This window comes from Carettochelys insculpta, chromosome 29 (assembly GCF_033958435.1).
Source record: "Carettochelys insculpta isolate YL-2023 chromosome 29, ASM3395843v1, whole genome shotgun sequence".
Lineage (NCBI taxonomy): Eukaryota > Metazoa > Chordata > Testudines > Carettochelyidae > Carettochelys > Carettochelys insculpta.
Genome location: NC_134165.1, coordinates 5,391,757 through 5,406,080, shown reverse-complemented (window position 1 = coordinate 5,406,080; position 14,324 = coordinate 5,391,757). Strand labels below are relative to the sequence as shown.

The window sequence follows — 14,324 nt, the reverse complement described above, 5'->3', positions numbered from 1 at the left end:
GGCTGCGCGCATTTCAGGGATGGTTGCGGCCGGCGCTGCTCCTCGCCCTGGTATGTCTGCACATTTATGCGGCGCGGGCAGCCCAGCAGGCCAGGCCAGGCCAGGCGCTGCATTCATCCGCCTGCGAGCGGCTGGCCCGGCTTTCCACGCGCTGCCCTGGAATGTAGTAGCGCCTCTCGATTTATGAATGACTCTATTCATGCGGCCCCTCCCACCGCCGCTTGCCCCTCCCCTTTGCCCTGGAATGTCTGGAAGGCCGCCACCCTTGCTATTGGCCAGCCAAGGCCGGGGGCGGGGCGCTGGTGGCGGCGGTTATAAACAGGGAGGCGAGCGAGGCGCTCGCGTTGGTTTTGTGCTGCGCGGCAGGCGAGGCTCGCGGGCTGCTCGGATCAGCTGGGTCAGTTCCCCGGTGCAGCGCCCCCTGTGGCCGGCCCGGCTCCGCCATGGAACGAGGCTCCCTGCTCAGCCTGGTTTGCCTGCTGTGCCCGGCGCTGGTGAGTGGGGAAATGTCCGGCTCTGCGGGGCGGGAGGGGGCAATAGATCCTCCGCCGGTGTCAATCCGTCGCCCCCTTGGCTGGCCGGAGCGCTGCTGGCTTCCATCGCTGTCCAGGGAGCACGTTCGCTTGCGGGACCGTCTCCAGGGGGCATCCCTGGGGTCCCCGAGCAGCTGAGCCCAGAGCTGGCCTGTCACAGCCTGCGTGCCCTGACTTCACAGGGCGCTGGGTGCTTTCAAAGCCTGGATCCTGCGCCCGCCCGCCCGGCTTTGGGGCTTTTTCTCCTGGCAGCCCCACTTGAGCAGCTGGCGTGACCCGGGTATACAGGCGCTGAAGATCCGGCTTTTGAGGGTTACACCGGAGCAGGGCGCTCACAGTTACTTCCTGTGCTGCTGCTGCTCTGGGTTCCCATCAGTGTAAACAAAATCCGAAGCGACCCCCCCTGAGACGCAAACGGGGGACCTTGACCCTGAGGTGCCTCCCCCCGCTTTAACTGTTACTCCCTAAGCCAGGCTCCCTCGCTGGTGGTGGCTTCGGTGCTGGCTGGGTGTTCCTGGTGGAGGTTGATTTGTGTGTGGTGGGGGGCGGGGCAAGGAGAAATGTGGCTGCACCTAGGAAACTATTTTCGTGCCCCCTGCTATAAAAAGTGGCCTGGTTCACCCTTCCCAAAATAGCCCCTCCTTTGAAGTGCTGCCCAGTGTGTCTGCTGGAGGGCCCTGGGGCGGTTTGAACTGGGCTTGCCTATTTAAAAGCTGGAAGACATTTTGGTAGGACCTACAGAAATGTTCCTTTCTCCCTTCCCCCACTTCCCCTGTGGTCTCTAGTCCAAACCAGCTGTGGCTCATTTTTTTCTAGGTCCCGCCAAAGCACTGTCCCTCATCCGTGGGGTTTCTTTGCCTGTAGGTGGCGTGTCATTGCCCTCTGCAGTGCCTCTGCCCCCCCAGCCCGCCTCGCTGCGCTCCGGGGGTCAGCGTGGTCCTGGATGGCTGTGGGTGCTGCCAAGTCTGTGCCAGGCAGCTGAATGACGACTGTGGCAAGCGCTGGCCCTGTGATCCCCACAGGGGGCTGGAGTGCAACTTCGGGGCGGACCCCTTGGCCAGCAGGGGCGTCTGTCGGGGTAAGCGGGGTGCTGGGACTCACGGGGGGGGGGGGGGCACATGTCCTCTTTGACGTCCTGTCTGCATCTTTTGGGGGGAGGGCCCTTGCTCCAGGTCATTGGGGAAGATGTGGGGGGCATACCCCAGGTGCAATACAAATGCTGAATCTCCGTGGGCAGACTCCGCTGGCCTCACCTGCTGCCCCAGCTCTTGCTAATAAGAGGATCTTGGCTGTGCCGGGCGGGGTGGAAGGGAATATAGGAGACAATAGCCTCCCCTGCAAGTCAGGTACCTAAGGGGGGGTCTGGGAGGTGTCCACCTGTCTAACACCCCCTTTCGATTTGCCTCTGACCACAGCAGCGCAGCTCTGAGAAGGGGTCATTCCTTGGGTTGGGGAGGCAGCAGGGACAGATGGTCGTAACTCCAGGCCTGGTGGGGAGATGGGGAGGGACACCATAGCTTATCCAGGGACACCCCCTGCCCTCACCCCGCAGGGATTTTGTCCCAAGCTGCTGGCATTCGAGCCTGGATGTGAGAGAGCTGAGTGGTATTATTGGAGGCCCTTCAGGAACCGTGCAGGGCAGGCAGAGAGAGGGGGGTGTCTCCTGCTGGCCTGGGTCCAGCCTGGGAGGCTTTATGCAGGCGGCCTGTGGCAGGAGTGTGCTGTCTTGTGCCTCCCATTCAGGGAGCTCTGGGGGACAGACAGCCTGGTGAAACCCCCACCTCCCCCCAGCCCTAGTGGGGAGCTGATGCTCTCTCCTGGGGAGGGCAGGTGCTCTAGGCCCAGGGGAGAGAGCCAGAGGAGGGCATGGTTGTGTTGCTCCCCTCAGTAAAGCAGAGGGTTAACTCTGGGGTGGGGGATGTTCCCCTTCCCCCCAGTCCTATCCATCTGGGGTGGAAACTGAGCTCTTCTGCTTCCCGGGGATGGGACTCTAGATTTTAGAGGAGGTGTGTGTGACTGGCGCCTGGCCAGCCTGCGTTAGGGACACTCTCCCCCTGCTAGGAGTACAGCCTGGAAGCAGTCAGGACCAGCCCCCCAGTGAGTCGATCAGTGCCCTGAAGAGCCATCTCCAAAATGCTGATGCCTTCCAGGGAGCCCCCTCACCTGCCCCCACACTGGGTCAGAATGCCAGGGGGGTAGGGGAAGGCAGATCTGGAGGTGTCCCTCAACCACATGTATCATTAATACCTGGGGGAGGGGGAGGAAGCAGATGACGACTCTGGAGTTGACAGGTCACATGAGAAACTGGCTATACATGTCAGCTTTGCTTGGGTTTGCCCCCCACGTATGCTGTGGGGAAGGGGTATAGCACATAGGCCAGGAGTTCAGCCAGCAGCCCTTTAATGTACGGGGAGGGTCAGTCTGGTTCCCTTGCTGGCCTGGGTTTGGGGGCACTGCTGCTCTGTCTGCTCCCTGTGCCCACTGGGATCAGTTCATACCCAGGACTGGAGGTGCACGGGGCTGTGAGCTCAGGCCTCAGGAATGTGTCCAGGAGAGTGAAAAGCCAGGCTGGGGATCCAGGCCAGCCGCGTTCCTGCCAGGATTGTGTATTTGCCCCTCTGTCCCTGGAAATATGCCCCCTTTCTCTGGGGAGTCGGGACTTTTCCACCTGGCCCAGCAGGCAGGAGCCTGGAGCATGTGCAAGGGGTTTGTTGATTTTTGCTGCCGTTGCAACATGATCCATTCCTGGCCCTTGTAATCCAGGCCCACATCCTGTTTTCTGGAGCTATTTAAAGCTGGGCTCCTTGCTATGAAATCTTCCCCTGCTGAACCCTTAGGGGAGCAGCAACCTCAGACACCCGTCCCATCCCCTCCCCTCCCCAACTCTTGGGTCAGGCCCCAGGAATGGTTCTGTCTAAGGATGAAGGACCTGGATTCCCCTCCCCTCCCACCATCCAACATCCATTCTGAGGTCACTCGGCATCAGCTGCCATTGCCCTGGGATGCTTTGACGATGGACAGACAGGGAATTCTCTAAGTGAGGTTCTTACTGCACTGTGGGGTCGCCCTAGTCACTGCCCTCAAAGGGCCCCAGCCACAGGAGCTGCTGCAGCCATGGACCTCTGATGGGAATGGTCCAAGGTGAAGCTACACTGTGCCCCCAAAGGGCTTGAACCTGAAATCCCCTCTGTCCCCAGTACAGGATGCCTTTCTCCCCAGACCTCCTCAGCTTGGGATTTCCAAGCTGGGCATAGATCTCCAGGGCTCTGGCTGTGCCGGGAAGGGAAGGGATGGGATACCCAGACACCTTGAGCTGTGAGTTCTCAGCCCCTCTTCCCTAATACAAGGCCCCCAGGCACCTAGAGACCCTCGCTGTTCTGAGGCCACAGTGCCAAGCCCAGCGTGGTGTTGTGCGAGGGGAGCTGGGGAGTGGCCCAGACCAGCAGTGGGTTCCTGGGACATTGGGGTCTCAACACGAGTGAGATGGGGGAACCTGTATAGGCAGCTGACTGATGAGCCCCTCCGGGGGCCTCTGCTCTTTCCCCAGCCAAGCAGGAAGGCCGGACCTGCGAATACAACGGACGCATCTACCAGAATGGTGAGAACTTCCAGCCCAGCTGCAAACACCAGTGCAGCTGCATTGACGGTGCTGTGGGCTGCCTGCCCCTCTGCCCCCAAGAGCTGCCACTGGCCTCTCTTCACTGCCCTGACCCGCAGCGGCTCAAAGTGCCTGGCCGGTGCTGCAAGACCTTTGTGTGCGGCAGGGGGGTCAAGCGCTTCGAGGAGGTCTCCTTTGCAGGTGGGGAGACCAACAGCAATGAGCTCGTCTATGTGGGCAAGGACGGGCACTGGAAGAACCTGCCGGGTGAGTGCCTGCGGGGCTGAGCCCCAGATAAGGGGCTGGGGAGGAGATGCCCACTCACCTAGGAACCCAAGGGATGCTGCCGGTACTGGTCAGCGAGCGCCTTTGCTTTGTAGGGCCCTGTCACCAGCCAGCATCCAGCTCAAGTTTGTGCACCTTCCTCCCTGTGGGGGTGGTTAGGAAAGGTGCTTCCCTCTCTGCCTCTCCAGCCAATACACCATCTCTCCTGTCACTTAGCTTCATTGTTTATCCTGGGAAAAAATCTCCCCTGCTGTGGCCTCCCACCTGCTGGGAGCTTCCTTGCCTGGCAAAAGGGCTCTGCTCTCATGGTAGGGAGAGGATCAAGGCACAGCCAGACAATCTGCTGTGGCTAATTTCTGCTCCCCAGGGGCCATAAGGGCAGAATGTAAAGTAGAGCAGCCCCAAGGCTGCTCTAATGCACATCTGTTACTGGACTGGAAGCGATCTTTGCGTCCAGCCCCTATCCTCAGTACAGGGGTTAGGCACATGTGACTGCCCCTGTTTAATGAGGGACCCTGTTGGCCATAGTGGTGCTACCAAACTGGAAGCTGCTCCCTGCCCCAAAGAGCTGGCAAGCTACGTTGCCTGCTCCTGAGAACCCAGGAACGGGAGGTGCTGAGAATCAGTGACATCCAAAGGGTTCGGCTCCCAGCCGCCTGGAGGCACTGAAGTCGGCAGGAAGGTGGAGGGAGGGGGCATGGCGGCCTTGGAAGGTACCTGTGGTGCCTGGTCAAATGCATTATGCAATTGACAGAGGTCTGCTCCTCTGTTTTCCCACTGGGCAGGAGCATGTGCTTGCCTCACAGAGCCTGCACCTGTCCCCAGGACGTGCCCAGTTCCCCCCTCCCAGTGTGACGTGGTGCCAGGACCCTGCGTTCCAATGCCGCTGGCTCAGATTGGGTCGAGCCACCCCACTGTAGGGACAGAGCTGGTCAGGCCAGACCCCCATGGCTCTGTCAGGTGGTAACATGGGAAGCTGGGCCCAGCCCCATGGGCAGGAGTTGTTGCTGCTGGTTGAGTGTGGGCTGGGCTTATTCTCCAGCCTCACACCACTGACCTATTGCACCCTCCTGCTGCAAAGCCTGGCTTCGCCACTGCTTAGATCTGGCCTAACTGGCTGCCAGCTGAACCCTGCTCCCCAAGAGGGGGGTGATACAATCTGGGGGTGCTGGGTAGGTGGAGCCCCTGAGGCGCTGTAGGACTCTGTCAGCTGCAAAGGGGCCATTGGCACCTCCCTGCTGCTAGAGCTGTTCCAGAGGCAGGACCAGGGCAGCGCGGAGGCAAGATTTTATGGGGCGATGGCAGACTAGAATTACACAGTAGTAAGAGATGGGTTGGGGAGGGAACAGCCTCCAGCTGGTGCCAGTGCCCTGAAGGTGGTCTGCCCCAGCCCTGCTCTGGGGAGAGAAGAGTATGGATCTGCGGCAGAACTCTGCTGCCTGCCTGGCTGTGGAGTAACAAACAGGCTGGGCCAGAATCCTGCTGGCTTGGACTGATGTGAGAACGTCTCCCAGCATGCCTTGCAGTTCATGCCAAACTTCTAGGCCTGGCTTTGGGGTTGTGTGGAGGTCCGCAGGGTTACCCAAAATGGGTCCTGGGTTTGTGGCCAGTGCCCCGTGCTGGCACGCCTGGTTGTTAATGGAGCTCCCTCTCTGATCCCCCAGCCTGGCAGCCGCTGCTCAAGCCTCTCTCTCTGCTGCGGAAATGCCTAACCCAGACCACAGACTGGTCTCCCTGCTCCAAGACCTGCGGCCTGGGAGCCTCCACGCGGGTCACCAATGACAACCCCCAGTGCAAGCTCACCAAGGAGACGCGGCTGTGTCAGATCCGACCCTGCGGCCAGCCTGACTTCACCAAGCTGAAGGTGGGGCTGGGATCCTGCCTGCAGGGCAGAGTGGGGGTGGGGGGGACATGCTGGGTAAATCTTGGCATTGCCAAATGGGGATTCTGAGAGGCTTGCCAAGACAGTGCCCCCTCCCCAGGGGCTGCATCCAGGGTGGTGAGGGGGTGGGAGCCTGATGCAGAGCCAAGGGGCTGATGTGAGGTCAGGCAGTATGGCAGGAGCCAGCCCAGCAGCTTGGAAGCTGGAAGCAGTCTGCAGGCCAAGGGTGGTACTGCAGGGGCCGGGACCATGAGGGTCCAGAGATCCTCATCTGGTGTAGTCGGCTCCCTGGAAATCAAGTCGTCTTTGCTGAGGGTCTGGAGACTTAACCCAGACTTTGGTGGGTTGGATCTCAGCCGGTGCTGGGAGTCTCTCCTGTGCCTCCAGCCCAACTGAGCTGAGCCCTGAGGTGCCCATTCCACACCCGTGGGGGAACCCCCACCCCCAGCCTCAGCTGAGGCCTGACACACTCATTCCACAACCCAGCTAACTGGGTTCCCTCACACCCCACTCTTGGCTGAGACCTGGCAAACTCACTGCCAGCTGCAGCTGGAGCTAGAAGGGCTGATCGGAGATGCAAGCAGCTCCCCCTCCTCCCTGCATCTAACGGGGTTGTCTCCCCTCCCCCGCCCCCTGCAGAAGGGCAGGAAGTGCCTCCGGACCCACAAGGCGGAGGAACCAGTGCATTATACCTACGCCGGCTGCAAGAGCCTCCGCAAGTACCAGCCCAGCTACTGCGGCTCCTGCCTGGACGGGCGCTGCTGCGTGCCACTGCGCACCCGCACCCTGGCCGTGTCCTTCCGCTGCCCGGACGGGGACTCCTTCACTCGCAGCCTCATGGTGATCCACTCTTGCCAGTGCGGGCCAGCCCACTGCCAGCCCCTCAATGAGGCCGCCATGCACCCCCAGCTCCGGCTAGACGGGGACACCCACAAGTTCCTGGAGTGAGCTGCGCCAGCTGCCCGAGTGGGTGGGTGCCCGGCGCTAGTGGGGGGCGGGGGTGCCCCTACCCTCCAAGGACTTGGATCTCAGCCACAGACGGGGAGAGGGTGTGTCTGAAGCCGATGGCGGGGGCTGACTTGGGAGCCTTTCTAGTCTGTTTCCAGCCATGCCCCTTCCTGTCCCGCCACCTCCACTTCCTACCCCATGTCCATCCACGTCCTCTCTCCTAGGGCCTTTTCCTACCTGCCTTCTGCGACCTACGCTGGGGATCCCCTATTGGTGTCCCCCCCACGTGCCCCCCCATCCTCCCTGCTTCTCCCCTAAGGATGGGGGTGAGGGGAGATGCATCATCCCTGCCCCTGCTACCCGGGCTCTCTCTCAGCCACCGTGCTGTCTCTGCCCTGCACACACTCACTTCTCCCTTGTGGTGGTCTCCCCACAGGGCACCTCCTCTGGCCCTGGCACAGGGCGGAGGTGTCACCTGAGCCATGGGGCAGGTGGGCGATAAACACTTGCCCGGGTCCTATAATAACCTCAAGGGCTCCCCCGCCAGTCTCATTAAAGCACTTTGGATTGTAACTTGTTCTCCCTGGATACCAGGAGCTACGGGGGCTGGTGGGCCTGGGGGAAGGATGCACTGGAGGTGGCAGACGGGGATAAAGGATTTCTTGCCACCTCGGGTGCCCGACGAGGTGCTGGCTCGAGGTTTTTCTTTTGCACACACAGCTTCAGCTGCAGCTTGGAGCCAGGGCTGTTGGCTTTGTAAGGAAGCCGATTTCCTCTACACCTCCCCACAGCTTGTCTTCCCCTCCCTGTTAGTTAACTGCTGCCCCAAGAGGGGTTTCCATGGCTCCTCTTTTAAACATAGCAAAGTAAGGTGTCAGGTGGCTGGATTTGTCGTTCCCACACCCACACTTACAAGTCCCTCTTCTCTCTTGCAGGGGGTAAAGGTGCTCTGCAGGGGCACCCCCAGCTGCCCGTGGTCTGAGCACTTGAGGGGGCTGCCTAGGAGAGATGCAGGTGCCACCCAGCTGCTTAGCAAAGTGCCCACAGCTGGCAGCATGTTGCATGGGTGGTGCACACTTGCACGTGCCTTGGTGCCCACAACAAAATTTATTCTGCTCATGGATGGAAAAAGTAGAGAACCCCCCAGAACAAAATGGAATGGAGATGGGAAGCTGGTCTTCTGCTCCAGCCCCTGGTGAGGTAGCGAGCTGCAAATGTCAGACCTGGATCCACCTGCCCCTTTCAAGCTTGTTCTTCTGGACTGCCCCCTGCCCTGTGTCCCTTGCTCTGCTCCCCATAGGCCAGTTCTCTCCTTTGTTCTAAGCCAAACCGGGCTGGTGTGTGAGGGGAGGGGTGGAAATGGTGTATGAGGGACGGGGGGACCTCCAGAAGGACAGCTCTGTTCCTCCTTAAATATCCCCCTTTTTGTCCCCATCTCTCAGTCCAGAGGGGTTGATCCAGGATATTCTCCCCGGCCCTTTCAGAGCATGTAACTAAGCTTGGGAGCATTCAATTTTAATTTCAATGGATCACGGTTTGGAGTGTGAAAGCTTTTTTTTTTTTTGTGATTGTGAAAACTTGTATGCCTTGGGAACGAAGGGGAGGGTCAGACCTCCTGGAAACTCAACATCCACTGTAATTAATTCAGAAGGTGAAGCTCATTCACCCTAAAAACACAAATGTCAACACCACCTTTCAACCTGCCTGAAGGAACCACCTTTAAACTTGGCTGAGGTCTCATGCAGCAGTTTCAAGCCGTGGCTGAGCTGCCCATTCATTGATGTTTGTGTGACTGGCGCAATGGATGATGGCTGATGTTTGCTATTAGAAATTGAATTCTTCCAAGCCTACATGTAACCTGCTGCAGAGCCCAGATCAGACACTCCTCCTGTGTTTTCTGGTTCTGTCCCTGCCAGGGGCATCTCTTTGGATAACATTCTCTTGAGAGGTTATGCAGCTGCTGAAGGGTTAATTGAACTTGGTAGCCCTATGGAGCTAGAGGGGCTTTTGATCTTTGTCCGGGTCAGTTGCTACCTTCCAGCTCAACTGTTTCTTGTATGTCTCAAATGTACAGTGCTGTTTATAAAAGTGTTTGTATTTATCACAATAAAGCAGCTTATTTTTTTTATTTTTGGATATAAATGACTGAGTCTAAGGATTATGGAAGTTGGGTGTGTTTGGCTGGTTTTTTAATTTGCAGAATAAAACAAGTTTATTTTATAGAAAACTGGGGTGAGTTGGGGGTGGGTGGGTTTTGCAGGAGGGGTTGCCTCCAGGGCTGCGAGTGCAGGAGGGGCTTTGGACATTCCCCTTGGCCAAAGGATGAGGCTCATTTGGGTCAGTCTAAGCATAAAGCTGGCATGATTAGATCATGTTCTCGCTAGCAATGCTTCTCGCCCCCCTGCCACTGCTAAAACTAGGTTAAATGTTTCATACTTTTTTTTTTTTTAATGGACAACATGAACATCAGTTGCACTTGGGGAGTTGAACATGCTGCACTGAGGGATGCCTGGGGCACCCTCCCAGCCCACTCCATGCCCAGTAATGGCAGTCCTGGGGTGCTGTGGCTCTTGCACTGAAGTTGGCACAGGTGCATTGGAAGGAGGTTAGACAAGTTTAATCCAACTGGTGCAACCCTTGTGGGAGCCTCATTTTCCACAGGTTTAAATCTAGCAGTAAACTAAACTGGTGCCTTTGAGTATCGTGGGGGGGGAGGTCTAGATTTTTATACTGAGGTAGCTCATTCAGTAGGTGTCAAACTTCAAAGAGGAGCTCAGTGCCACCCCCATTTTACAGATGGGGAAACTGAGGCACGGGGGATGGTTGTAACTTTTCCAAGGTTGGCCAGCAGTGCTGCATCCCAGGCTAGCTCTGTATCCCTAGGCCAGTGTTTCACCTGAGCAAGGATGTTGTCGAAGAAGGATGAAGGTGTTTTCATAAATTCCAAGGCCAGAAGAGGTCATAGGAGGCCGGGGGTCTGACGTGTGTGGCACAGACCCTGGGATGGCCCTGAACGGATACCTGCTGAAGTGCCCTAGCTGTGCTAGAACTGTAGCATGGCCCTTAGAAAAGCTGTTCAGTCCTGAGTGCAAGATTCCCAGGGAGGGAAAGCCTGCCAGCCTGGCTTAAAAACAATTGCACCTTGTTTCAGGTGGAAATTGTGGGGCCCCCCCCCTTTGATCCTGTTAGCTATTTGTCTGCTCTGGCAAAGAGCTCATTAATGAGCTCACTCTCCCTTTTCCCCCTCAGGTACATTTAAATGCTGTTCCTCGGCCCCCCCTTTCACCTTCTCCCTGTTCCGTCCCACAGTGCAAGCACCTGGTGCCTAGTCCTAGAAGGTAGATTTGCTAACCCTTCTGGCTTGTCTCTGCTCCCACTCTGCATAGTTTGGGAAGTGGGGGGCAACTATCCACCCGGGAGGGTGGTGAAGCACTGGAATGTGCTGCCTAGAGAAATGGTGGAATATCCATCCCTGGAGGTTTTTAAGTCCCTGTGTGACAAAGCCCTGGCTGGGATGATTTAGCTGGGGGTGGTCCTGCTTTGGGCAGGGCGCTGGAGTCAGTGATCTCCAGAGGTCCCTTCCAGCCTGAGGATTCTGTGACTGATCACCAGCCTTCTCAAACTGGGGCCGCCTGTGCTGGCTCTGGTAGTCCAGCTGCTGTTGCGCCAGTGCCAAACAGAGGACTTGGATGCTCTCAGTCAGTGGCGGAGCCTTGGCTTGCTAAACCCAGGGTTTGTGAGCTCAGCCCTTGAGAGGGCCATTGAGGGATCTGGGGCAAACAGATTTAAAAAAGAAAGGTGTGGGGGATGGTGCTTGGTCCTTCCAAGAGGGCAGGGGACTGGACTTGATGACCTGAGGTCCCTTCCAAGGGTGTGCACTAGCCCATATAAAGCACTAAGCTATACTGGTGCAAACAGCTTTCCAGTGGTGTAACTGGGCCCGGGTCGGGGAGGGTGTACCTGGCTTCCAAGGGGATCACAGAAGAAATTGGTATAAATGTGTCTGACTCAGCCTGTCTACTGGAGACTTTCAGGTCTGTACACTGAAGCGGGGTAAAGTTGGCGGATCTAGGGACGGCTGACATGGGCCTTAACTTGAGTTCTAAGCCCTGTCTCCATTGGGAGGGGTTTCCTGGTGCTATGGAGGCAACATGTGTATCCCACGTCAGAGAGTGAAATAATCAGCACAGGCAAAGCCACAGGTGCTCTTGGGCCTGTCGGGTGGTCTGGAAACATTCCCTCTTCTGCCCCAACCAATACTGTCATCCAGGCAGAAGTTCCTCAGACAGGCCTGGTTTAAGGCAGTGCCCCTGGGCTGTTTGCTGAGCAGCCCCTGGAGGGGATGCCACATCAGTGAGAGGTGATGAACGCGTCATTTCTCCCCGCCACCTGCCCAGTGGGTGCAGGTGGGACATGCTTGAGCCAACCCCAGGAGGTATCCTGATGCCGTGGTGATGGGGATGGTGTAAGGACCTGTGGAGACCTCAGCTAGGGCCAGAGCAAGGTGGTGCCCTGGCTCTCTCTAGTGGTAGCAGGCTGGATGTGCACCCAACAGACTTGGCTCTTTCAGCAAGGCCGGAGATCCTAGGTTCAGCTCTGAGAGGCCTTTGCCCAGCTTAGGGCCCGGGAGGAGGTGCCACAGGGTTTGGTCTGGTCACTCCCAGGAGAGGGTGCCCTGTTAGGAGGGAGCCCACAGCCCAGCTTCTCATGGAGCTGGACAGGGGAGGTGACAGGCCCTATTTATATGACTCTTCCCCCTTTGCTCTTGCAGTGGTGAAACACTCCCTGTCTGAACACACAAACCTCTGTGCTGAAGCCCAGGCCCTCCTGTCCAAACAGCTGAAGGAGTAGCTCTACAAGCGGGCAGACCAGCCACTGGGGCAGAAGTCATAACCTCTGCAGAGCCAGCTGGGTTTCCCTTCTGCAGGCAGCTGGTGTGGTCAGTGCCAGAGGCATCCAACCCTCCTCCAGCCCCGGCAGGATTGTTCCCTCCTCCCTTCGGTGCGGTGGCTGGGGGAGCATGCCTGCTGGCAGGCTGATAGTGTCTGCGGCTGGTACTGCCCCCTGGGGAGAAGATGGTCATTGCATCAGACTGGTTCAAAAAGAAGGGGGCAAGAATGAGTTGTGGCCACATTTACAGATGCTCATTGTGTGGGGCTGGGGATTTGCAAAGGGCTCAGGGTCAGCAGCTCCCAGTTCCTGCACCAAGGATGTGTGTGAAGACACAGGTGTGTCTGTCTGGCACTTAGATCCTTCCTACGTTAGCTAGTGTCATACCTCTTAAGATAGCCCAGCTCATGTGAGCCCATCACATTTGCAGAACAACCTGGGAGCAGTAAAATAGCACAGCTACCCGCAGCTACAGCATCAGTCCTCCTAACTAGAGCTGTGTGTTGCAGTGAGGAGAGGCCTGCAATGCCCAGAGCTACTCCCCATGCAGTGCATCTGCATGTGTCTACATGTAACCCTCTGGGCTTGAGCCTAGGACTGCTGGAGCTTTGTGCAGGAGCCTCTACGCTTTGAGCTAACAGCTGGTACTCAGGTGAGGCTGTAGAGGTGACTCATTCTTTCTAGGTGTGAGTGGTCTATGAGCGCATGAACCCCACTGAGGTGTGTGGGTTACACACATGCAACTCACTGAACAACCTGCAGCGTGTGTGTATGCATGTGTGTTTTGTGTTGCATGCCAGCTCTTGCAGAGGGCTAGAGAGGCCCAGGCCACTTCCAGCTTCAGAGGCTCCGCGTCATAATAGAAATAAAAAATGAGACACATAAATACAAAATTAGACACCAAAGCCATGTCTACACGTGCCGGCTACTTCGAAATAGCGGGGTCCGCCATGGCGGCCATCAGCTGAGGGGTTGAGAGACCCTCTCTCTCCAGCCCCTGCGGGGCTCTATGGTCACCGTGTGCAGCAGCCCTTAGCCCAGGGCTTCTGGCTGCTGCTGCTGCAGCTGGGGATCCATGCTGCATGCACAGGGTCTGCAACCAGTTGTCGGCTCTGTGGATCTTGTGTTGTTTAGTGCAACTGTGTCTGGGAGGGGCCCTTTAAGGGAGCGGCTTGCTGTTGAGTCCGCCCTGTGACGCTGTCTGCAGCTGTGCCTGGCACCCTTATTTCGATGTGTGCTACTTTGGCGTGTAGACGTTCTGTCGCAGCGCCTATTTCGATGTGGTGCTGCACAACGTCGAAGTTGAACATCGACGTTGCCAGCCCTGGAGGACGTGTAGACGTTACTCATCGAAATAGCCTATTTCGATGTTGCTACATCGAAGCCCAAAAGAGTGAGACGTAATGTGACTCTTTTTGCTTTCCAAGCCTTTTTCTGTGCAAACGCACTACACATTGCAAAAAGCCCATAAAAATAACTTATTGAATGCCAAAAAATTAACGTGTCTAAAATTCAAGGCCCCTTTGAGCTTCAGACCAAAACCAAATGGTCCTCCTGGTGCCCCCCCGACTCAACCTGCGCTGAGTGCCTCAGTTTCCCTAGGCACAGCATCAGTGCACAGTGGTGATGGGAGTTTTGGTGTGATGACTTCCTACACTTAGGCAAAGGCCCTCTATGCCCTTTGTAACCTAGGCAACCAGGTGTCTGCAGACACGGGGCAGGACCTGGTGACCCCCATACTCTGTGACATCAGGTGGGATCTGCGTGGACCTGTGTGTTCAACTCACCAGCCAAACCCCTTGCCACACACTGGCCACTTCTGTTGGCTGCGAGTGTCCTGAGCAGGATCTGACAGCAGGTGGCAATCTCTGTTTACAAACCTAACCTCTGGGAGGGGGATTATGAATTTCAATCCTCCCCCAGCACACACAGGCCAGCTCCCAATGAACCCCCGGGAGGGAAATCTGGACTGCTCTGCATCGGGGGGGGGGGGGAGGGAGGAGGGGGCTGCCTAGATTACCAGCCCTGCTGCAAAATGTGCTTCCCAACTCTGCTGCTGCCCCTCAGCCCCAGCCTCCAGTTTTCTCTCCCCAACACAGCACTTTGCCCACCTTCAGTTCCTGGTGGGGATGCCCGCCAGCAGCCCAAGGACAGGAACCCTTTGGGAGAGCAGAGCTGGGACTGCGGG

The 14,324-nt window shown here is 57.5% G+C and overlaps 1 protein-coding gene across 2 annotated transcripts; it reads left to right on the top strand.

Annotated features, from left to right (window-relative positions):
- The first annotated feature begins 366 nt into the window (after positions 1 to 366).
- Positions 367 to 9,401, top strand: LOC142002983 (CCN family member 1-like). 2 transcript variants are annotated; one of them, XM_074979549.1, is made up of 6 exons: positions 367 to 494; positions 1,398 to 1,611; positions 4,081 to 4,398; positions 6,081 to 6,280; positions 6,938 to 7,268; positions 8,182 to 9,401. In XM_074979549.1, exons 1-5 carry the CDS (start codon positions 444 to 446, stop codon positions 7,244 to 7,246), a joined length of 1,092 nt encoding a protein of 363 aa, XP_074835650.1. In that variant the 5' UTR covers positions 367 to 443; the 3' UTR covers positions 7,247 to 7,268; positions 8,182 to 9,401. The 2 variants fall into 2 exon arrangements, with proteins under 2 accessions (XP_074835650.1, XP_074835649.1); XM_074979548.1 differs by having other exon boundaries at positions 6,938 to 9,401.
- The last annotated feature ends 4,923 nt before the right edge of the window (positions 9,402 to 14,324 follow it).

Bases quoted from the DNA above. Each gene is read 5' to 3' on its own strand.
- LOC142002983 (XM_074979549.1), top strand. From the start codon at position 444: ATGGAACGAGGCTCCCTGCTCAGCCTGGTTTGCCTGCTGTGCCCGGCG. The intron at 4,399-6,080 runs GTGAGTGCCTGC...CTGATCCCCCAG, and splicing joins GCACTGGAAGAACCTGCCGG to CCTGGCAGCCGCTGCTCAAG. The intron at 6,281-6,937 runs GTGGGGCTGGGA...CGCCCCCTGCAG, and splicing joins CTGACTTCACCAAGCTGAAG to AAGGGCAGGAAGTGCCTCCG.